General features: G+C 44.1%; 1 protein-coding gene across 1 annotated transcript in view; it reads left to right on the top strand.

Annotated features, from left to right (window-relative positions):
• ephb1 (EPH receptor B1) overlaps nucleotides 1-22,177 on the top strand; it is a 151,183-nt gene extending 129,006 nt beyond the window's left edge. The window contains exons 10-17 of the mRNA XM_084546494.1: nucleotides 2,239-2,427; nucleotides 3,530-3,777; nucleotides 4,925-5,140; nucleotides 13,471-13,620; nucleotides 15,891-16,084; nucleotides 16,866-17,021; nucleotides 17,856-19,327; nucleotides 21,557-22,177. Coding sequence (XP_084402620.1) covers nucleotides 2,239-2,427; nucleotides 3,530-3,777; nucleotides 4,925-5,140; nucleotides 13,471-13,620; nucleotides 15,891-16,084; nucleotides 16,866-17,021; nucleotides 17,856-17,964 — 1,262 coding nt within the window. The 3' untranslated portion in view covers nucleotides 17,965-19,327; nucleotides 21,557-22,177. The remainder of the gene's footprint in view (nucleotides 1-2,238; nucleotides 2,428-3,529; nucleotides 3,778-4,924; nucleotides 5,141-13,470; nucleotides 13,621-15,890; nucleotides 16,085-16,865; nucleotides 17,022-17,855; nucleotides 19,328-21,556) is intronic.
• Nucleotides 22,178-23,086: the final 909 nt, after the last annotated feature.

Here is a 23,086-nt window from a genome sequence, read left to right as displayed (position 1 = left end):
CCTTCTGAGGTTTCCATACTAATAAGCCACAGCGTGTGTTGTGACAAATGATTTGCGAACATCAAACGATGGATAATTAGTTTGTGTTTAGGAAGAAAACTCGGCTCATTATATTCAAAGCCACCGCACAGATTAGTGCACATCTCAGACCTTCGTGAAATGGGAGTGAATCCACTGCAGGGATGTACAGTAGCGTCTTGCGTTGTTCCTCAAAGCGCATAATCACATAAAATATATAATGGCTGTTTTCTGAAAACTTAAAAGAAATGATGTTTCCTTTTAACTCGAAAAGAGGAGCATTTATCTCAGCTCTGTTTCAGTCACTGACGTCGCTGTTTGTCTTTAGGCGGCATGTCAGTTCTTTGCAGTAGGACCGGTAATTTGATTGTGCCCATTGCCAGTAATAGATTAATGTAAGCATTACTGCTGTGTTGGTGATTTGTGGCTACATTAGTGGCATTTAGTAAACGAGCAGGGCAGACTAATGGCAGGGTAAATGTCGGACATTGGTGAAAATAACATGGTTAAGTGCAGTGCAGTAAACTGTAACTTATAATGCCAGTCAACTAAATACTCTTAATTGTTTGAGCAATTGTGTCGTAGGGTAGGGACTTCGTGATGATTTATAAACCAAATCCAATAACTTAATGAATTTGTCCATTTTCCCATTAAAGTGTTATACGTGTCCATTTATTCGAGAAAGGTGTGATATATGGAACGCTATGCCTGTGAGTCACTGTAGCAGCGGCGCATTCTCTCCTGACAGAGTTGTTGTTGTTTCATGCGTCGGCTATAAATAGAACTGACGTCTGGATACATGTGCTTCATACACTCAGATGAAGGGCCTTTGAAATATTAAAGTGAGAATCTATTTTTTATCCGGTGGCCATAAAAAGATGAGTCCAGTTAACCAGGGCTGTACCGGAGGGAGGGAGAGCGATAAACAGTTTGAATTTTAAATTATACATGAAAGTGAACTCTGGACCGTGAATTAGGAAGTAATGGCTGTGCGTTTATTTAGAGGTATGTGCGCATACGCTCGAGATTTTGAGTGTTGTGTGCTTTCATACGCTTCATTGTTGAGTACGGTCCCCGCAGAGATTCCACCCAGTTGTGCAGCTGAGTGAGCAGCTTGGCAACACTTGTAAATAAGGGACTTTATGGAAGGCTACGCTGTAAACCCTTTCATGGATTAACTTGAATCCAGTCTGTATGGAATCTCTAATGAGCAATTATACTCGCACAGATAAGATTCAAGGTAATTAGCGTGGTAACTAGAATCAGCTTCTAGTCGAGAGCAAGGTGAGGCACCTCGACCCCGGGACTAGACCCCGTTCTCCTTCCGTCTCTTGAGACTCCTCCCTCCTTCTGTGTGAGTTATGCAAATGGACGAACGCAAATTGACTTGATGGAGATTGGTTTATTCCAATCATGGCCGTCAAGGTTTTGACTAAACAGATCTGTGAAAGACGGCCGCCCTTGAACGTCACTGCAGAAGAGATGATTTGACGCCCGGTCCGTCTCGTGGCAGCAAAATTTGTTTACAAGTGTTTTTCCCCCCCGTCGAGCTGTTCGACACAGACAACCTGTCCTCGGGTTTGCAGACGTCTCCGGTCTGTGAAGTGAGCTCACCTCCTGCAGAATGGCATAAAGAGCTAGTTGATAGCATAGTGGTTTTATCTGTTTATGAGCTCCTATAGGGAAAGGCTGCAGGGAAATTGGTTTCACCACTATCAAAGAGGAGATACTGCTAGGGTAAAGGATAAAGGGGTTAAAAAAAAAAATCCACATTCACTCTTTCTATAAACCCCCATCTGCCCTTCTGTCCCTTGATCTTTCTCTCTGTGTGTATGTTTGTTGTGGTCTGTTTGCCTCTTCCATGTATTGAATAGTCAAAGCACCATTTTGTAGTCTCTCTACTTGTGAGACTGAGGTTGTTCATGTAATTGTGCACCTATACTGCGTGAAACATATATTGATTTTCATTTGCATATTGTAGTGCTTTGGTTTGTCTCTGATGAGGACCACAGAGCAAATGGAGTTATCATCATTTGCCACTGTTAGGAGGTTGTAGTGATTGGAAGTAATGCCGTGTCACTGTGAATTAAGCCACGACATGAAGGTTATCTCCATTCATCAACCATTAACACAAGACATTACCCAAAGGAAAAAAAAAAAAAGAAAAGAAAAGAAGTTTCTTGCTTGTTAAAAGCTCACTGAGCGCTCTGGTTGTTCTAGAACTCTCTTTGCGAGCCGACATGTCTAACTGCCCCTCCCCACTGGGCTGCCCGACCCACTTCTCAGGCTCCCCGGGAATGAAGATCTACATCGACCCCTTCACCTACGAGGACCCCAACGAAGCCGTGCGAGAATTTGCCAAGGAGATTGACGTCTCCACCGTTAAAATAGAGGAGGTCATCGGTGCAGGTACGCTGAACATCATGCAATGATCTGTCCAATGGTTTTCTTGTGCAAATGTGGATTGCTATGTTTTTGTGTGTGTACGCGTGTGCAAACACGTCTAGCCTGAATCCGTTCAAGGTCACGAAGCCCGGCCCTTTTGGCAGCCGCATTAGACGGGAACATGTCAAGGGCCTATGTCAAGTGAACAAGCAGTATATAGGCCAGCTACCCAGGGACATAATGGCTTTAGAAATAACTCAAGGCTTTCAGCCTGTTCCCTGGGCTTCTGTTTTTGTATCCTATCGCTGGTGTTCTGAACATCTCCCACCTCGCATCATCCCTTTTCAATTGCATGTGAAACAGGTAGAGACATTTAGTTTTCTGTCCTTGTTTCAGATCGATCTCTAATGTCTTGTTACCACATCTATCAAAACCAAAAAGTAATTAGGGGATTATTTATTTGAAGCAAATTCTAACTGAAGATTGAAATAGCTTCCGTCTATATTCACGTGTCCTCACATGTCCCTTTCCTTGGGACTGAACACTGCTCTTTTACAGCCGGAAGGGCATGCTGAGAAAAAATGTGTTGAATCATACGGAGGCTAAAATACCCCTGGTAATGTGTCTGGGCCTGGAATAGCTCCAGAACGCTGGCCTACTCAGCAAGCTAGGTGTGAGGAAGTGACAGAGATAGGAGAGGGGTGAGGATGCAGGGGGACTAACTAATTAAAGATTTCTGTTTTTGTTGATTTCCCTGTGCCGTGTCTCTGCTGGACACCAAGGTGGTGATAATTAATCAAATGGGTTCCAGATATTTACCAGATAGTGTTCGTCTGTTATTCTTTGATTGGGGAATATGAAGATGCTTGACGGTCTTTTAGGATAGATGGCTATGGTGAGTCAGAGGAAACATGCTGTTAATACAATCTTTTAAGGAACAACACTAGAGGAGTCTTGGAAAACACTCCCAGCATGCCTATGACTAAACCAAGATCTTCAAAACCATTTGCTAACTCTGCCTACAGACATAAGACGCCAAAAACGAAGCTATTTTAGTATCATGTTTTGAGTGGGATTTGTTTTTGATAGAGAACCCACTTTACCTCTCTGTTACTTCTCTTACTAGGCGAATTTGGGGAAGTATACAAGGGCCGTTTGAAGCTTCCTGGGAAGAGGGAGATTTATGTTGCTATCAAGACCCTGAAGGCTGGCTACGTGGAGAAACAGAGGCGGGACTTCCTGTCTGAGGCGTCAATCATGGGCCAATTTGACCACCCGAACATCATCCGTCTGGAGGGTGTAGTCACAAAGAGCCGTCCGGTCATGATCGTCACAGAGTTTATGGAAAATGGCGCCCTTGACTCATTCCTCAGGGTGAGTAGGTTGTTGTTGGTTTGTTTGTTTGTGTGTGAACATGTATGAAGTAACAGAAAGTTATATGGGCCAGTCCAAAGTCATATGTGGGAGTGGAAATGGAAACTTAAAATGATGGCACTGAGAAGCTAATTGGAAGTAAATTAAGCAATCCCAGAGAAGGAGTCCATGCTTAGAATCCTTCCAAATGCAAATTGGAATGGGCCTTCTTAATCCGTCTGCTGCCAACAGAGGATGTTTCATGACAATGAACATGATTTCAATCATTGTTAATTTGAAAATTTCCACCCTAGCCTAGCTAGCCTTATCAGCCTTTAATTTCACTATTAGAGCTCGAAGCTATTAATGGACTCCTCACTCTTTGCTTTATAGTCAGGATTGAGCGGACATACCGCTTAATCAATATTCAGCTCCCTTTTTTCCTCCTTCAATCTCATGGATTGGTGTTCTGTTCCACTTTGATCTAGGGTGGGTTTAAATAGGCTCTTTGAAGTTGGCTTTGCTAACCGCCACATCCGACGTGTGTTTCCATCGATCTCCCTTACCCTCTTATTTGTTACTGTGTTTCGGCGGTTCAAAGCTTGCTCTTCAGAGCATTCACACAGGGGTAGGGGCACCATGCATGGATGCTAAAGAGATGGATGACTGCATGCCCGAACGGAACAATGCTCTAACACCTACAATGAGTAGGATTGGCTTCCGGAATCAATCTCGCTTATCTAAAACAAGTTTACCCGTCCTCTGGACATTATCAGAGTGAAACCAGCCAGCAATTTGAACGACGTATGAATGTAGTAATGTTTATATTTTTCTAGTTTTCTAATTTTAGGGAAAAGATTCCCCCTGAGCAGCCTTCACACCAACTTAATGTGTGAAGACTACACGTTGTCTGTGTAATACATCAGAAAATAGCGCATAGGCATGTAATTTATTTTGCACTGATATTTCCTAATAGAGAATCACAGTCAAACGATAGGAGTCTGAAATTACAAATATAGTCTATGATTTGTTGACGAACCAGCAGAACTAAAAATTAGCATGTTATCATTGGCTGGTTCTCTCCATCCTCCAGCTATGCTCATTTCTGTTAATTGGGACAGATATGGTTTCTAAATAATCCTTTTCATCTGTCCTCCTTGTCCTCCAGCAAAATGATGGTCAATTCACAGTGATCCAGCTGGTGGGAATGATGCGTGGGATCTCAGCGGGGATGAAATATCTCTCAGAAATGAATTACGTTCATCGTGACCTGGCTGCACGAAACATTCTCGTCAACAGCAACTTGGTGTGTAAAGTGTCTGACTTCGGGCTGTCACGCTACCTACAGGATGACACCTCTGATCCCAGCTATACCAGCTCTCTGGTGAGTACGCTTTTATTTCTCGGAGTGCCTTGGTAATCTCATTTAGTCATTTTTATTGACACATAGCACTCAAAATCCTCTTCAAACCAATCACCTATCAGACTAATATGGTTTGACACTGACACTGTCTCATTCTGTTTGAAGGTCTCAGAAACCTTTCACCTTTTCACTGCCTTTTATTTTATATGAGCTGTCACTCTCCTTCTCCTCCTTCTCCTTCCTCCTCTTTTCTATACTCTGCAAGTCACAGACCGGAGGTCTGTCACATCTTCATTAGTGTGGAGACAAGCCTCCTCTGGGAAAGCTCCTCTCTCGTCGGCATGCCCACAGTGCAGAGAAACCAAAGGGCATTGCAGCCTCTCAAACTGACATCTCACGCCCCTCTCTCTCCCTCCCTTCTCTCTCTCACTCCTCATTCATTTATTACTGGGGCATCATGGGAGGCTTTGGCTCCTCATTAACTCCTCCACGCTACAGATCTGTAATTATTAGCAGCCATCGTTAGTTCATCTTCTGCCTCTCCTCTTCCTAATTCAAAACACACTTTTACACCCTCGCAAACACACGGCGCAGGTCATTAGGACTCCCGCCTTAGGTTGTTTATGAGGCTTTATTTGAGTGTCTGTGTAAGCACATAGCCTGTAATGTGTGCATGTGCACAAATTTGTGTGTGTGAGTGTGTGTGTCCTCGGACCCACGCACATGCGTCAAGTATCACCTCACTGACTCTGCTTTCAGACACTGCTGCAAATTAGGTTGATTACTGCTGCTGCATCACCTCTTTTTGGAAGCTGTAAACATCCTCTGCTGGTAAAATTTACCAAACACAAGATAAAGAGGATGATCCTTTCTTATTTAACCTTTAAGGTAGATTTCAGGTATGAAACACAGAAATGGATTCATTAGCCATAAATTTGTTGGAGTGCTTTTAATTTTGCTTTTGTCCTGAATATTTTACCTACCCGCTTCTTATTTTGGGTCGACAGCCTCTAGTGGCCCAGCCGTGTTACCTGGGAACAGAGATTTTCGCTTGTTTCATAAAACCACCTTGGGGGTCTCTTTCTGAAAATGATACATTGTATACAACGTGAATGTACAGCTTTGTTGTAGCAGATTATATATTATGAATAAATATGAATACAATCTGAATATATTACACTGTTAAAGGTGGCCTATTTTAAGATCACCGTCAGAGGTATTTCAATACATGCAAAACTTGAGATCAAAAGCAAGCGGGGAAATAGCCTGAGAGTCAGTTTTACCCAGGTATGAAAGGAGAGTTCTCGAAATAATTTGTCTTCATCTAAATATAGGTGGTGAAACAAAATAATAATTCAAAACACACAATGCATTTTTTTTTTTCTTTTTTCATATCTTTGCAGCCTTTCGGGCTGAGCTTAGGCAGAAATTGCTTTCTTTCGAGAGTTGTTATTTCATGTCACACGCAACACACGGGGCTTAGCGCCGTGCATGCACAAGGGAGGCTACCGATTTTCAGGAGGTGGTTACCCAGGTGTGAACAGTGCCAGTGTCACAGGAGCCAAAGGAGATATGACCTCACATCGGTGTGGCTGAGAACTAATTGCTCCCTGGTAATGGCTTGCTTTGTATGCTTGACCCCTGTGGCTAAACCTTGCTGAATGGGTATTATTTAGCAACAAAGAGGAGCAACACCTCTGTTGTCTGCGCCACTGAGCTCGCTAATAAAACAGGGTGTAAAAGCCAGATATTGGATTATAGATTGCGGCCCGTATCCCGATGCTGTTTAATGCAAACTCAGTCTCCTTGAGATCATGGAGCAAGTGAGCTTTGACGGCTCAAGCCAGCAAGCTGTAATGTTGGGTGCTCGACTGTGCATTTTCTTTCTTTGTTTTTTAGATTTTAAGACAAGAAAAAGACAACAACACCAAAGCTTTTGCCTGTGTTTCACTTTCATACCGAGTACTGCCTCACAACGGGGTGAAATCTTCAGTAGCGTGGCTATTTGTGTTGTCAAATCAAGAGAGCAGGCAGGTCATAAAGACTTATAGGATGTTGTCAGCATCCTGGCGATCCAACGTGGATACAGCATACTTGAAATAAGCGTGAGGGAATACTAGGGTCCATAGGTCCTCTATAGGTCCTAGAGGGTACTATTTTGTAATTAAGCCATGCATGGTTTATGCCCTTCACTCCATGACCTCTTTGCTTATGACCTGATGCTAACCAATCAGCGAGCAAGGCTGGCACCGCAGACAAGGCCAAAGGAATCTGGGAAATTAAACTGCACTGACAGGCAGTGATTTACATCACTACCGACCTCCTACTCAAGCAAATTAATCACCTCTTTCCCTCCCCTGCTTTTCTAATTTTTGCCCGCAATTCAAGACACACCAATTACAGTGCCTGTGGTGTGATTCTGGATGTATGGTTGGGAGGACATGCTGGTAATTGTGTTAACCCTGGATGTGGGTTCACTTCGGAGCAATGTTGTGGAGTTTCAGACAGAAGGAGGCTGTCCTCGCTCTCTGTTGGCCGCTCACCAAAGTCGTGATTAATTAGGCTCACCGGACAATACCTGAACTGCACTGGTCTAGCTAAGGTGATGCTAATTAATTTAAAGGCTTTATGGACTGTACGAGTCGTTGCTGCCTTGACGTTTTTTGCATTTGCTTTGCTCCTTGTTCGCATACACTCGGTTGCGTGTTTTAAGAAGAAAACTATAGGCATGCCTTGAGTCCCTGTGAGATGTGAGTGACCCTGTTTTCAAAGAGCAGACTGGTTTTTGAACAAACCAGGGAGCCTTTAACACTCCTCTGTTTACTCACCAATTCGCCCATCTACGAAGTTATAACATGCACACATGTGTCTGTGTTTGGGTCATAGGTTCTATTCTGTGCCGTGATGGGTGAGTGAAAGTCGGAGACCTATGCAAAATGACTGTTTAATGCACGGTTTCTGGCAAACGTATGAAAGCAACTGTGTGCAAATCAATGTGTGTGTGTTGGGGTACGATTCCTAAATCTGGTGTGGAAGTATAGCATGTCAACCCTGTAACAGCTCAGACAAGTGGTGTCACCAATTCTATTGAGGGATCATGCCCACAGGGCAAAAGTGAGGAGGGCAGGTATGGGTCAGGAATTTCTGCTTGTGCCTCAGCTGATGATCTGGAAAGGGGCTGTCATTGTCTTGCATGTCAGGGAATGTGTATTGTAGGTTGTGCCTCGGTGCATAGGCATGTGGTTAGAGGTTGTGTGTGTTTTATGTCCCATAATCAAGATTGTTGCCCCCGATCTGATCATTTAATATTGAGTATTAGTCGATCCAGAGTACCGATGTGATCTTAAATGAACTTAAGTTTATAAGCATTAACTAGAGTAGCTTAATTTTAACAAGCACCGCGTGGACGCATCTGTATTCACTGCATTACTCCACACACTTATTCAGGCTTTTAATTTAGTTTGTCACTGGTTCATGTTCCCTAGGTGTCTGTGTGTGTATGAGGGGAGGGGGGGTTATGTGTGTGTTTGCTTGTGTCATTGAAGCTGAGAGGGGTTGAAAGGCGAGGTCACACAGAGCCACTAACAAAGCTCATCCGTCAAATCCCTGTGACCTGAGTGACATTCTCTCAGCTCCGCTCCAGTGCTCGCACTATGTGGACAGCGCTGTTGTTTCTGTCATTTGTCTGTTTTCTATTTGCATCCTTTGCCACTTTCGCTGGCTTCGGGCCCGTCCACTTTTTTTGGGCCTGTCTATTCGACTTGTAGTGAAATATTTATGCAGTATGAGTTAAGGGGACAGAGCCTCTGAGTAAACAAGCGGTGAAATGGGAACGGGTCCATATGGACCTGGACAAAAAAAAAAAAAAGGTTTTATTCATATGCATCAAACTTTGTATAAACACTTCTCGTCCGCTTGTTGTCGCCCATTTCCATCTCCATTCTTTAGCTTGGGGAGAGCATAGACTAGTACATATACTGTACACTAAGATGCCAGGTCCTTATTAAATCTGTCTCCCATAGAGCATGTAGAGAGGTTCGCACTCTCCTACACACATTTCCTACTTCTCCAACGTGACAAGTATGAGTCACCAGTGCGATGACCAGGCATGATTCCAGAGCTTCAGCTGGTGTATTGTAAGCCTAGTAGCCTGTTGTGTTAGGCATCTGGGATTTTTCATCTTTATGTATTTAATGAGTGATTTTGTTTTTAGACTACAGTTACAGTGGGGCGGCTCAGTTGGAAACAGATATAAAAGCAATGTCTGTTGGTTAAAAGTAGTCAAACAGCTAGGCAACTGCAGGGAAGAGACTGCGAGCATTCGCAGCTCAGCCGAGCCGTCGTGTTCGCCCAGCCTCGGGTCAGTGAAGCAGAGCCAGCATCCTTGGTACAGCTAAGCGCCCTGCCTTTGGTAAGCTCTCTGGGAAACTATAGGACCCTGACTTAATGTTGACATTATGTAGGTAGCAGTGCAGAGAGGCCACGGTAGACACCAAACTGCAGGGTTGTTTGATACATGTTAAATGAGGAATGCCATGCTTTCAGATGGATAAGGGTAAAGATTATAAGATTATCAGGAGTCCCGTGATCAGTTTTAAAAGATATGACACCAACAAAATTACAAGAATGTGTGCTATCTCTTATTTTATGGCTTTGCTGAGTAGTTACTTAATGACAGGATTTTAGAAATGGGGCCGTAATGTGGGACATGTTCAAAGTAGATTTTTCTGGACATGTGCTATTTTTTTATTGCCATGTTGTATTCCCATCAGTATAGATAACTTTTTTTTTTTTTTTTTTTTTTAGAATTTGTTAATCAGTTCCTGGTTGAATGTCAAACAGTTTGGGATCTTTAACATTATAATAACAGTGATAAATGCTTCCCTCGGGTTTTGCGTTACTTCATTATATACGGTGAAAGACCTGTGTCCTTCTTTCTCTCCGGCGGACATTCCCATGGGTGTCTGAGACACCAGCCTCTCTGTCACCAACCCACTTTCTTTCTTTCTTTTCGTTTTTTCTTTCTTCCCCATCCCTCTGTGTCACTCTTCCTCCCTCCCTCCCCCTCTCTCCCTCTCTCTCTGTCTCTCTCTCTCTCTGTCCACATCTCCTTCTCTCTCTTTCTCATTCTGTTTGGGCAGGCATCCAGGGCAGATCGTTGCTCTCAGGATTTCATTAAAACGATGTTGATGGAGCACTCTCCCCAGCCTAAGTAAATGTGCTCAAGTCCATTTGAGTGTGCATTGTTTGGAAATGGATTACTGAAGTTGGTGGAGTAAAGGCACAGAGAAGCGGGGAAGAGAAAGGGGGGAGAAAAACAACAAAAAAATAAAAAAATCGACATATTTGTCTTCCAGATGAAGGAGAAAGTTTATTTGGAATCTCTAAATAGCTTCTGTGATAAAGCTGAGAATAAACAAGACAGAACGCTGGACTCTTCCCCTTCAGCTGCTAATCTGGGAGATTGCTTCGTGTTAGTGACGTCTGCTCGTCGTGCCGTGGCAGGTGTATGTGTTCCCGGGTTTTACTTCACTCTGCATCAGCATGTCAGTGACAGTCTACATGAAGTTATTTGGCACATTGGCGGATCCGTAGCTCAGGCCACTGCAAACGGCATGACAGGTGTTTCATATCCCAGCGATGTGCATCAGTATCTACACACATTACTCAGCCAGGGGACCATAACAGACACCAGTAAGTACACACATTACCTGACCACCAAATGTTTATCCTTCATCTTTCAGACCTGGCTGTCACAGAAACACACTCGTCTCGCCGTGATACCTCTTAACCTGACAGTCCCAGCACATCTCCCTTACAGTGGCACTCCAGACATATCACCGGCTGTCACAACTGGTCACAACCTGTCACGGGCGGTCACAACCAGGAGGAACCAGTCGCGTACTGTAATCTCGCTCTGGTGACACGGGGGTGACAGCGCACTCCAGTTGTCTGCTCAAGGTGTCCTGGATGAGTCGGCGAGCGCTGTGTGGGAAGTGACTCGCAGGAAAAACTGCAACTTTCTGAGATTAGTTTTGTCAGTAGTAGGAAAAGGTCTACGGTGCGGTATCTTTTTGGGGGCATTTATCTTAACGTTTTCGTCCCCTCTGCAGCGTTCGTTTTTCATCATTGTGCCAAAACTTGCCAAGCAGAAAATAAACCCACCCGACGTTGCTGGAAAATCGGACACTGTGTGTTGCCCGCTTTGTTTATCATCAATGGACTTTTTTTTTTTTTTTGAGGTATTACTTGATATCCAGAGATTGCTCTCTGGATGTTGTGCAGTCTGACTGTGCAGCAGTCTGCACAGATTCTGAGCTGACTGTCCTAGATGATGGGAGGGTGTGAATTCTGCTTCAAGGACAATATTTCACTTCAAGGCAAACAGAAAACAGCTTGTTCCTTTTTCAGCTGCCAGCACAATATAGCATATCCAAAAGGCTCTCCCCTTCGTGCTTCAAGGCTTCACAAAGCTCTTGTGCTATTGTGTTGACACTGGGTCTGTCTTAATTCCCATCATCACTTCTGCAGCCCCTCCGACTCATTCCCATGGCATTAATGCTCTTTCTACTGAAAGAAAAAAAAAAAGCTCCAGTGCTTTTTATTATGTTTTTACCTCCTTCCCCGCATGCATGAGCTGTTCAGCACTTCATGTTATTAAAGCAGGATTTTGGCAGAGCTATCACTGGCCCACAGCAGTAATTACTAAGGGTTTGCATAGCTGCCTCTGAGTCACCCGCCTTGGAAATGTTATTACTAAAGTCTGTCTCATTGGATGCGCACAGGAAGCTTCTTGTGCAGCCCGTGTCTTTGCTCGGGCCATTCCAGTGACACTCAGCTCATATCCCGACAGGGTCCTGGGGCGTGAGACCAGATGTACAAAACTGGGAAGGGAGTAAGCAAATGACAAAGAGAGGGTGTAACAGTGTTTTCCTTGGAGCAGCTGTTCCTTTTTTTTGTTTTATGTTATTCCGCGTTTATTCCTTCATTTTTTATCCCATGAATGTTCATCCAAACAAAATAATTGACATGAAGCTTCGCCCCTGACAGAGAGACTGATGAGGACAATTGTTGGTGTCGTATTTTCGTAGGGAAAACATTTGGCTTGCGTGCGCCCTCAGACAAAAGAAAGGGAAGGAGAGAGTGTCCTGAGGTCTCGGTTTAGATGAAACGATTCAGATGTGAGCTTGTGTGAGATATGAGAAAAGCAGTGTGGCTTTTATGGTTTTTATTCAAGTATTGATCTCCTCCTCTCCGCATTTGTTTTTTGTTCTCTCATTTTCTCTGCCCGTCATACATGCCCGCGAACCGCACGCTGCACCTTCACCTAATCCTTCGACGCTTCGTGCATTTTTCCCCTCTGGACGATGTTCTCAATGAGAGAGTTGCTTGTGCACCGGGCTGTCTGCAGTCACGCTCACATGTTTAACCTCTCTTCGGGATCAGCAGCCTGTCCAAGGTCAAACCTTAAAGAGGTTCTCATTAATGAGGTCTGTCTCTCCACCTCTGCAGTACCACACGGCGCTGACCTCTAATACATAATGACAACGCACAGAAGTGTGCACAGATGCACACAAGTCAACCTGTTTGTGATTATTCTTCTCCAGCATTTCTGACTTAAGCCTGAAGCACGGAAACAGCCCAAACAACCGTTTTCTGTATTTCATTCTCCTCGCTCACCTCTCGTTTTTTTTAATCTCCCTCCGACGCTCTCTCTCTCATTCTCAGAAAGCAAGCAAGGAACAGGGTGGTCTGTTTAGGTTTCTCTTGGGTTTGTTTCCAACAGTGGCTTATCTGCAAATGCTCAGGTTCAGTTAATTGGCATTATTAAACCGGTGGCGAGCTCAACTCAGATATAAGTGGAGGTTCTGTGGAGAAAGGGAGGGGGGGCACAGTCGAGGATTTATGTGTTTCTGTCTGTTTGAGCGTCTGTGTCTGTGCATGTGTTCCCGTCTGCATTTGTATATATGTGTGTGTGCGTGAGGAATTTTAAGCAAGCGGCTGTCGATTTCACTCAGCCGTTCGCGTGGCATGCCCGAGGCCCAGGTGTACCAATTACAGGCAGACACGCACGACGTACGAGCAGAAGCCCGGACTTATCTTCCTTACACAAAACGTAACGTTGGTTGATGACTGTTGGGAAGGGATCGTGAAAAAGAAGCAGAGGCATGTGTGTGATTTACCTGCTCATGGTCTGGGTGGATAACGGGATAAAGAGCTGGAGGGATGCAGGAGCAGAACAGTCCAGACAAGTGTTGTACTGTTCACGGTAATAGCTGACTTAAGCGTACTACAGTTTCTCTCATTTCACCTTCTGACCCTTTGTTCTGTTTATTTGTTTATTTTTTTAGGGTGGGAAGATCCCGGTGAGATGGACAGCACCGGAGGCCATTGCTTACAGAAAGTTCACCTCGGCCAGTGATGTGTGGAGTTATGGCATCGTCATGTGGGAGGTGATGTCGTTTGGAGAGAGGCCTTACTGGGACATGTCCAACCAGGATGTAAGTACTTACTTTTTTAAAGGCCCTGTATTTACTTAGTGTAGATTTCACATATTTGCAGAATGTGTCTTTCAAGTTTCAAGCCCAAATTCATAAATTATACCTTCCACCATGACTGTATATGCCAGATTTTTACTATCTCTAGCTTTAAATGCAAATTAGTTTCTGCTATCCATGCTCCGTTCCGGATAAGGGCTGTAACTTTCCTGCTGGTGCCATGGATACTAAAGGGGAAAATAAGGCAGTAAAACCAATGTGACTGGTAACAAAGTCATAGGAGCTCGATTTTAGAGCTTGTTCGTTCCGTCCACAGACGTAGCTTTCCCCTTATGATGTCATAAGAGGCTACAAACCTGAATGCCTCAATCAGACATACTCTTTTCTTGCAAAGGAGAGAACACCAACGGAAAGGTGGATTTTGCATAGCATGCCTTTTGTATGATGCATTTCCTTGTGCCAGGATCTTGGGGTAGCACATTAGACAGTGAGGAACCTCAGTTATGGGGAGAATGGTTGGTTTTATTTTATAGTACAAGCAGGTGTAGTAATAAAAAGTGTGATGTGTTGAGCACTAATTCAGCGTCATCGCCGAACAAGTGCCGTTTTTTTTTTTTTCCCCCAGGAAGTTAAAATGCCCATTTCATGAGAACTTAAAACAAAAGATCATAAAAAGGAACATTTAAGTTGGGTTTATCCATTTTATCATGGAATAAAAAAATCTGAATCTGAATAAACAGCCTCATTAAATTGAACAGGCACTTCCGTACAGATGTCGTTGTACTGTATTCACGCCACAGATACACAATCAAGGATAACTCATAAGAGAGGAAGCTGTAATAAATCACGCATTTTATCAGCCCCCATCTCGTCGCATCATCACTGAAGATGTCCTTGACTCTGACTTTGAAAGCAGACTTATTATGGGCACAGCCTCACACTATCCCCTTTCCTTCCTGGCCAGCTTTTGAGAGAAATGAATGATTGCTGAGAGCTCTGCTTTGTTCCCCATGTCCGCTTGGATAAGGTCCACGCTCACAGGCACCAACACAAACACACACAACCATTGGAGATAGTCCCGTGCTATGAGGTCTCTCTCCCTAAGCTCCCTTAGTGAGACAACTAGCCAACCATCGGGCCTCTATGGACCTCACTCCACAAGGACTGTCCAACCCAGCAGATGTTGCCTCAGTGGGCCAGCAGCAAACACTGCCTGGTGGGACTGGCACCACTCAGCATGTCCGGCTGCTCAGTCCACGCACACACTTTCCTTCCCCATCTTGTATCCTCTCACACAACCCACGCCAGCAACATAACTACTGTTTCTCTCCCTCCTTCTTGCTTAATATTGCACTGGGGCCCTGCGCCATACCCTCCCCTTGCCCCCTCCCTCTCTCCTTTCCGTATTCACTTTGTCAAGATTTTGCTGAGTTGCACTCGACTCACGGGGTGGAGTTGGCAACCTACAGAGTAGCACCTAATTTTTTATGATAGTATCTTTTACACGTGATTTAGTTGCGAGAATTTTATCTCGCAACTAAGCATTTTTAGGAACAGATAACTTCTGTAGACGTTATATTGAAACCGGTGAACACCTGGTCCATTGAAGTACAATGCAGCAGTCTTTGGTCTAAAGAGTGTCTGAAGTGGCTTTAATAAATAAAATAAGCTTGTTTTACTATTTAATTTGGCTTCAATGTTTTATATATATTGTAAAACAAAAATAATAAAAAGAAAAAAGATAATTGGTCATCAAATTACTCTACTGCTTCCTCTGACTACCCTGAAACTCTTAGCCGTTGCTTCTCTCCAACAACGCCAGGTTGGCCCGTGACGCCTGACATGTGTCAAGCGGCCGTACTTCACAGTGTTAATTATATGCAATCTGCCCATTCCCCCAGCGAGCGCTTTCTACGGTGACACTCGCCTCCGCTCGCCTCCCCCTCTCTTTTCTCGCTCTGTTCTCCAGTAGGGATGTGTGATTGGCTGGAGTCAAGAGGAGGGGGCACGTCGGCCTGAATGCAAATTTTCCTCTCGAGTGACCAGACGAAGAGTGTCTGTGTGTGGGTGTCGGTGGTGCCGCTGGTGTGTCACGGTTGCTGAGTGGATGTGCCTGATGTCATCATTTAAATGAATATTTTGTGTTTAATGAAACACTGACAACCATCCAGCTTGTAGAAAAGCACTATAAGTGACAGCAATTGGTTGTGACTGCTGATTGACATAAGTGTAGTATACCGTATAACCCAGATTCGTCTTCATTCCTTCCCTAGGTGATTAATGCCATTGAGCAGGACTACCGTCTGCCACCACCCATGGACTGCCCCAGTGCTTTGCACCAGCTGATGCTCGACTGCTGGCAGAAAGACCGCAATGTGCGACCCCGCTTCACCGATATTGTCGGCACTCTGGACAAGATGATCCGTAACCCCACCAGCCTCAAAGCTGTAGCCAACATCCCTGCAGTGTACGTAGAATACATACAGTTTTCTAGCATCACGCATTCACTGTGAAGCATACACAAATAAGCCTTTTCTCTCTCTGCGCAGAGTAACCACTTTCACATGTGCATGTTTTTTTGTCCTAGCATAAAATAAACATGAATGTATTACTGCTGATTGCATCAAACCCGTTGCGATGGAACACAAAAAAAAAACTTAAAACTGAAATGGATATTTATTTACATAGATGTTCTGGATTTTTCTGCCGTTCCTTTGAGGAATCCACATTCCAGATCTGAATTTGAAGTGGTCTGGCTGTTGCCTGCTAATTTCGGGTTTCCTCCACAGTTTTTACCCATTTCAGTTTGCAGGCTTTGGCTGGGCCACTGAGGGTCATTCAGTCTCTTGTTCTAAAGCTGTTTATTTTGGATGTGTGCGTTGAGTTGTTTCCCTGCAGCCAACGTTTGTGCCTCGTTGCCAGAACTTGAGTAATTTGAGTTGTCTTCAAGGTCCCTTCTGTGTTTAGCTGGGTTTATTGTCTCTTTAATTAAGTGACTTTTGATCACTAGCTGACCAGTTCTCTAATATTTGACATGGAGAAGATTCACTTTTGCATGCCTCATTAGATAGATAGAGAGATAGAGAGATAGATAGATAGATAGATAGATAGATAGATAGATAGATAGATAGATAGATAGATCTCTCCTTGTCTCTCCCCCTTTCACATAGACCACGTACACTCCCTTGTTTAATATTGCATCAAAGCCCTGCTCTATACCTCACCATCCCTCTCCCCTCTTCCTCCAGGCCTTCTCAGCCGCTGCTGGACAGATCCATACCTGACTTCAACACGTTCAGTTCGGTGGAGGACTGGCTCGCTGCCATCAAGATGAGCCAGTACAGAGACAACTTCCTCAACTCAGGCTTCACGTCCCTGCAGCTGGTGGCTCAAATGACCTCTGAGTGAGTTCACCTGCTTGTGTGCAAATGAAGAGTTCCAAACCCATATGGCACTTGATGGGCACACTTGTATAAAATGACTCAATGTCAAGTGCATGTATTTTTAGCATGAACGCACCCAGCGACTCAAGTCGTTCGATGATTGCATCGAAGTAGAGCCTGTGTGGGTTACAAAATAGAACTCATTAGAACAGAAACTAGCACACTTAACTGTGATATGAATATTTCTATCTGTGCTAGTTCTAATTTCGTGTTAACACCAGGTTAGATATGAATATTAATCCTTTCAGTGCCCATTTTATGAGGTATATTTATTCAGTCCTGCTGCTGTTTATGTGAGTTTATGAGTTTTAAAGCGTGGGTCATGGCAGCAATTCTCACAGCACTCGCGGTACCAGTAGAGACAAATATTGCATTTCATTTATTTTAATTAACAATGTGGCTTGGTCTACAAATTTATGTGAAAATGTAAAATCACATTTTTCATTAAAAAATGTATGCTCGGGGCTTGGGAGCATTTATGCAGACTCTTTGCAATTCAAAGCAACAAGCATTACTGAGTCTTCTCTCAAGTGATAGAATTAATATTGTAAATTTGTGTTTTCAGTTTATTGCCACGAGCTTCCCATCCTGAAATTGTGTTTTCATATATACATCAGTGATTTCAGGACTGAAAATGACCCAGGGAATTATTTCTGTTGGTAATGATTGCTCCGTATCCAAAAGATCCATTCCGTCTTCCGTATGATGGAAATCCTTTCATCTGTTTCTGTGCTGAGAATACGTGCCTGCGTTTCAATTTCGTTCTCTCCTTCTCTCTGCCTTTTTTCTTTCTAGGGACCTGCTGAGAATAGGAGTGACCCTGGCCGGCCACCAGAAGAAGATCCTCAGTAACGTCCAGTCCATGAGGGTGCAGATGAGTCAGTCGCCGACAACCATGGCATGACTACAGGAGGCGCTGTGCCATGGGACGGGCAGCATTCGCAGGACCAACAACAATATCAGCCCTCGAATGACCCCCGATCCATCGGAACGCGCCAGAGTCGAGACTATTGTCTTAATCTAATCCACCACCATTAACACCAGGAGACCAGGGTCTACACTACCACGATGTTCACACTTCATGCAGACCACACAAAGGCGTTCAGGGTCCAGACTCCAAACTGTTTCTCTATTTATCAAAGAAAAGGAAACGCGGACATCAGTTCTTGTGGGTATGAACCACCATCCATGTCATTGTAAACCAAATTAACTCCAACAATCAGACATCGACACAGGGAGCATCTCACTATTTCAGACTTTGATAAAGTGAGTGATATTGTACTTCTATATTATCCGGACTAGAAGATGTTAAAATTGTGAACAAGACGTGTGAGACATTTAGAAACGTGTTTTACCCATACTGTCGTCAGTGCGCGCAATGAAGATGCCTTGACATGGCGAGAAATGAATCCCAGAAAAAGAAGAAGAAGAAGAAGCAACTACCAGTAGAAATAATTAGAGGGAGCAGTATACAGGGATGTACAGCGGAGCACCATTTGCAACTTTCACATCATCTTTTACTCGTTTGGAGAATTTGAAAAGTGTATTGTATATGGACTGGTGAAACTGCAGAGCTTAGTTCTATTTTTGTCTTTTTACCATCCGTTTGTTCGTTTCTTTGTTTTATCACTATAGCAAGACGCCGCCCATGTGTATTTTAACTTTAACACTACCTGTGGAGTCCTGGGTGGAAGGCCTCGCCAAAGGACTTCTTAACCAGCCCCACCCAGATTCAGAGAATATAAATATGTTTATCTCTTGTTAAATATGATTATATCTTTCGTAATAAACCTTCATATTGAAGGTGATATATATGAATATGTATGTACAGAACTCTCTGCTTGCATTTTTGGCAAAGACATGTCGATTAGATTGTGATAGACACATGCAATGTGTAGATTCCTATGGTGCCCTGGTTTCCTTCGGACGACTGAACAGCGGACACTTAGTTCTCCACGCTCCAGGGGCGAAAGAACACTTTTAACCGAACCTTAACCGGAGGAAATGTACGAGGAATCGTGGGAGAAGGATCAATATTGTAGATGTGTATGAAAATTGCTGTAGGAGTTTAAATAATTGACAAAATATCCATTTACTGGAGATCATGTTAAATGTGGGTGTACACATGCTGTCTCTTGCTGGTGAGCACTTACTTGTACAGATATGTTTTATGTTTTCTTTTTTTTTGACCTGTTGTTTGTGTTGGGAGCGGTCAGCACCACCCAGACGGGAATGAAGCTCCGTGTCTCGGCCGCCCCAAATCCACGGTAAGCGCCGCACGAGGAACTCGACGTAATGTCAAATTTCTATCTACCTGGTAGGCTTTATTCCTGGCAAATCCAGTTAATGTCTCTCCCGGTTGCTGCAAATATCTTGGCAATGCCTGGATTTTCTGCAAGTTTGGAATGCATGAGAGAGTGGCTAATCAAGGCACTGGAAATCAGAGTGAATCAGCATCTCTTCTCTACACAGTGGAAATGAACATCTGGGCTGAGGTTTGCTAACAGACGCCCGATGCCATTTCGATGAACACACAGACTCAAACAGCCCACATGGGCACACTACTAACAGTGCAGTACAGCCTCACATAGACTGCAGGAGCTAAGCTGCGGAGTTTATCTCTGCACTCTCAGCAAGCCTCGTGTGTAGGGGAGTTGAAGGGAAATGCTGCGGTGCTACAGGCAGTTTCACGCGTATGTGAATTCCTCTATATCCCAAGGCTGCAGGAATTTATATTTGTAATGTAATTTTTAGTAGTATTTGATTGGAGGATGGCTACATTATTCCCAAAGGATGCCACGGATGAAAGGCTATAAAATGACACTTCAGTATTCAGGAACGTATTTGGAGGATAGTTCTGGTTAGTGCGCGAGGGCGATTTCTCTGAGTCGGGGAATGGTGCTTTTTGATTGCAGTTTGATTGGACTGTGGAAACCAATGGCGCTCGAGAAGCAATGGAGATTTCGCTGATAGTTTTTCTTCCGATGGTCACTTGCTTTGGGAAAGCAAGAGAGATATTGTTATGTTTTGCAAATCAGGATACGTCAAAGTAAGGTTAACAAGGCCGGACTTTGAAACAGAGAGAAAAAAATTACCTGAATGATCCTTTGGCAATATTCCTTTGACACACAACCATGGCAGCATAGTCTCAGAGCTCACAATTATCATGAGCTATTGTATCAATTCCTTTCAGTAGCTGTGACCCTGCCGAAATCCCTTTTGGCTCTATTTGAAGAGACATGAGCGACGACGGTTCTAACCACCTTGCATCCAAAATTAGAAATTGATGGCAGGCCCATTAGCAGATTATTAAGTATACTCACCCCTCTCAAGTCATCCTCCTCCTCCTCCTCTGTCTGTCCTGCCCTCTCCCCCCCAGCTACTCCCGCTGGTTGGCAGACCTCCAGCTCGTTTATCCTGGGTGTAACCAAGCTGTCCTGGGCAGGGGCTGGGGCTGGACTGGGCCAGGGCTTGCTTGAGAAATGGTTGGCTCCATGCGTCAGCGGGTCTAGGCAGGGGTGCAAACACCTGCTAAGACCCCCATCTGACAGGCATCTGATCAGCCACGGGGAGGGAGATGGATGGGACTATCAGAAAACAAATACACACACACACACACACACACACACACAGAGAGAGAGAGAGAGAACCTGCTATGTTATTCTCACGTCTGGTTTCCAGCCTGATGCTTAATGAAGAGAAAGTGGGCTGAGACCCGACGGAGTGTGTGCATATGTGATAGAAAGAGGATGAGTCAGTTTACAGGAGGGTGGGGTTGCAGGGCAGACGTAGCATGAAGAAGGGATGGTTAGACGTAAGTTACTTCACTGAAGCGAATCAGTCGGTTTTGTGTTGCTGCGTGGTTTATGTGGCAACATCTCTTTCATTATATCAATGCTGATTTCTTTGGTTTAGTTTGGTAATGGCAAATACCGTAATCAAGCAACTGGGTTGCCTTATGGGCAAAATCAATTGCTTTTTCTATTCAATTCTCCGAGTCATTGATTTGCCAAGTATTCCTAAATATAATCACATGCTCCTCAAGATTGGCATAAATCCCTTTCAGTGAAGCCAGTGAATCAATTTGAATGCATTAGTCCTCTATTCAGCTCAGCCTCGTGTATTTGCTTTTCAACCCAAGAGCCTGTGAATGAGATGATAGAATGTATTCATTATGTGACAGTGTAATTCTTTTTTCCCATTTGCTCTGTTTGTCTTTCTAAATATCTGACTGTAATGACACTCCAGTGTGATGAATGGAGAGGCGGTTTGCCATCCCTCTCTGAAAGCCGTTTCATATGGAAGCCATTCATCGCACTCGGATACAAAACACAAGAACAGAGCTTGTTAAATGTTTCACGGCGCTGTAACTGTCTGAGAAGTGACCGGCGGTCCTTTTAGTAGCCGAAATCGCGGCCGTCATTTACGGATCAGAACCGCGGAGGCTGTGTTCACCTCATCGTGACTCCCTGCAAAACTTTTTTCTTCTGTTTCAGACTCGGAACTCAAAAGATTTACACGCATATAAAACCGCATACACCTTTCACATTCACACACACACACACACACACACACAGTGAACACTAAGACGAATTGCCGTGGACAGCCCATGCGGAGGAAGACCTGGTGAAATGGGACTTTTCCAGTATGCCAGTCGCCACCTCTCTCTGTGGTACACAATGGATGGGGGCGCTCATTGTGAGTGCGCACGTGTCCGTTTTTGTTTTATTCGTGGGTCTGAGAGAATGGATGCGGGTTTGTGTGCATATCCCGCACATTTGTGTGTACAGACATTAAAATGTGCACAGGTACATTGTTTAGGAGCGTGAGTGATTTCTCTTTTTTTTCTTTTCATGTAGTTTCTGTATAGCTGCCACTTGTAAATTGTGACAAGTACGTGTCAAGAGTTTGTAAGCTGTAACTTTCTGAGAACTATTGTACTAAAATGCACTCAATAAACGCCTTGGGAAAACAAGTCAATCAGCGCGTGACTCACTGACTGGACGATGATTCTGTTTTCATTAGTAGTGAGCCGAGGAAGAAGCAGAGTGGAAGGGTTATTATCGAGTAACGCTACTGTCAGCACAGTGCTTGAGCGTGACATCTAATGCTTGGTTTCATAATGGCTAAGGAAGTAAACAGCTTTTTGTCACCGCCGGTATGGCTGGCAGCCATGTTAAAAGCCATCAGCCACTAATAAACGAGCCGTCACTGGGATTTCATGCAAACTCAAAAAAAAAAAAAGCCTCTCCAAAAAGAAAAATGACAATATTTTGACAAAGTAGTGGAAATTATCTTGCCGTCTGAAATCTCCAACACGCGCGTACAGATACACGAGCAGTTACAGTGGTCTCATAAATTCCAGTTGCCAGAGAGGCTTTTAGGGCGCTTCACACGCCGCAAAGCATGTTGCACAGTAATGATATGGTTAATGAGGTGAGTCAAAAGATATGGGGACGTGTCCAACTCTCAGCATTCCTCCATAACAGTTTATTGACTCTAATTGATTGATAATATCCAGCCCCATATTAGCCGAAGGACTGCTGCGCCGAGGCTGTGCCAAACGGAGAGGGGAGCCAACGAGATTCATTAAACACTCAAATTTTCTGTCTTCTTAAGTTTGTGATTTTAGGCGAGTCAGTCGTCACTTTGTCCTTTTCGTCGGGGTTTACGCGGTGATGTCACCGAACGGTTGCTGAAAGCAGCTCCACGAAGAACACGGATGCCGCGATAAAGTCAGGCCAAAATGTGCGGGATTTGAGCCACATGCAGGTCTCTCGACCCCAAACAGCTAGAGTCCAGACAGACTTCATGTATGATAAAACTGTGGGATGCTATTCAGGCAAAGAAAGAAGAGGCGAGAAGTGAGGCTGAGTCTCTGGGGGAGGATGAAGAATCCAAAATCTCTGGAAGAGTTTACAGTATATATGCTCGTGTGTAAACTGCTCAGTTTTTCAGGGAAACTGATTCACAGAAATGAAAAAAAGGAACGGCACTCTCTACAGTATGTCTGCATAAACACTTAA

The sequence above is a fragment of the Chelon labrosus genome (assembly GCF_963514085.1).
Source record: "Chelon labrosus genome assembly, chromosome: 6".
NCBI lineage: Eukaryota > Metazoa > Chordata > Actinopteri > Mugiliformes > Mugilidae > Chelon > Chelon labrosus.
Note: the sequence above shows the minus strand (reverse complement) of the source record. Positions and strands in the feature narration are given on the sequence as shown.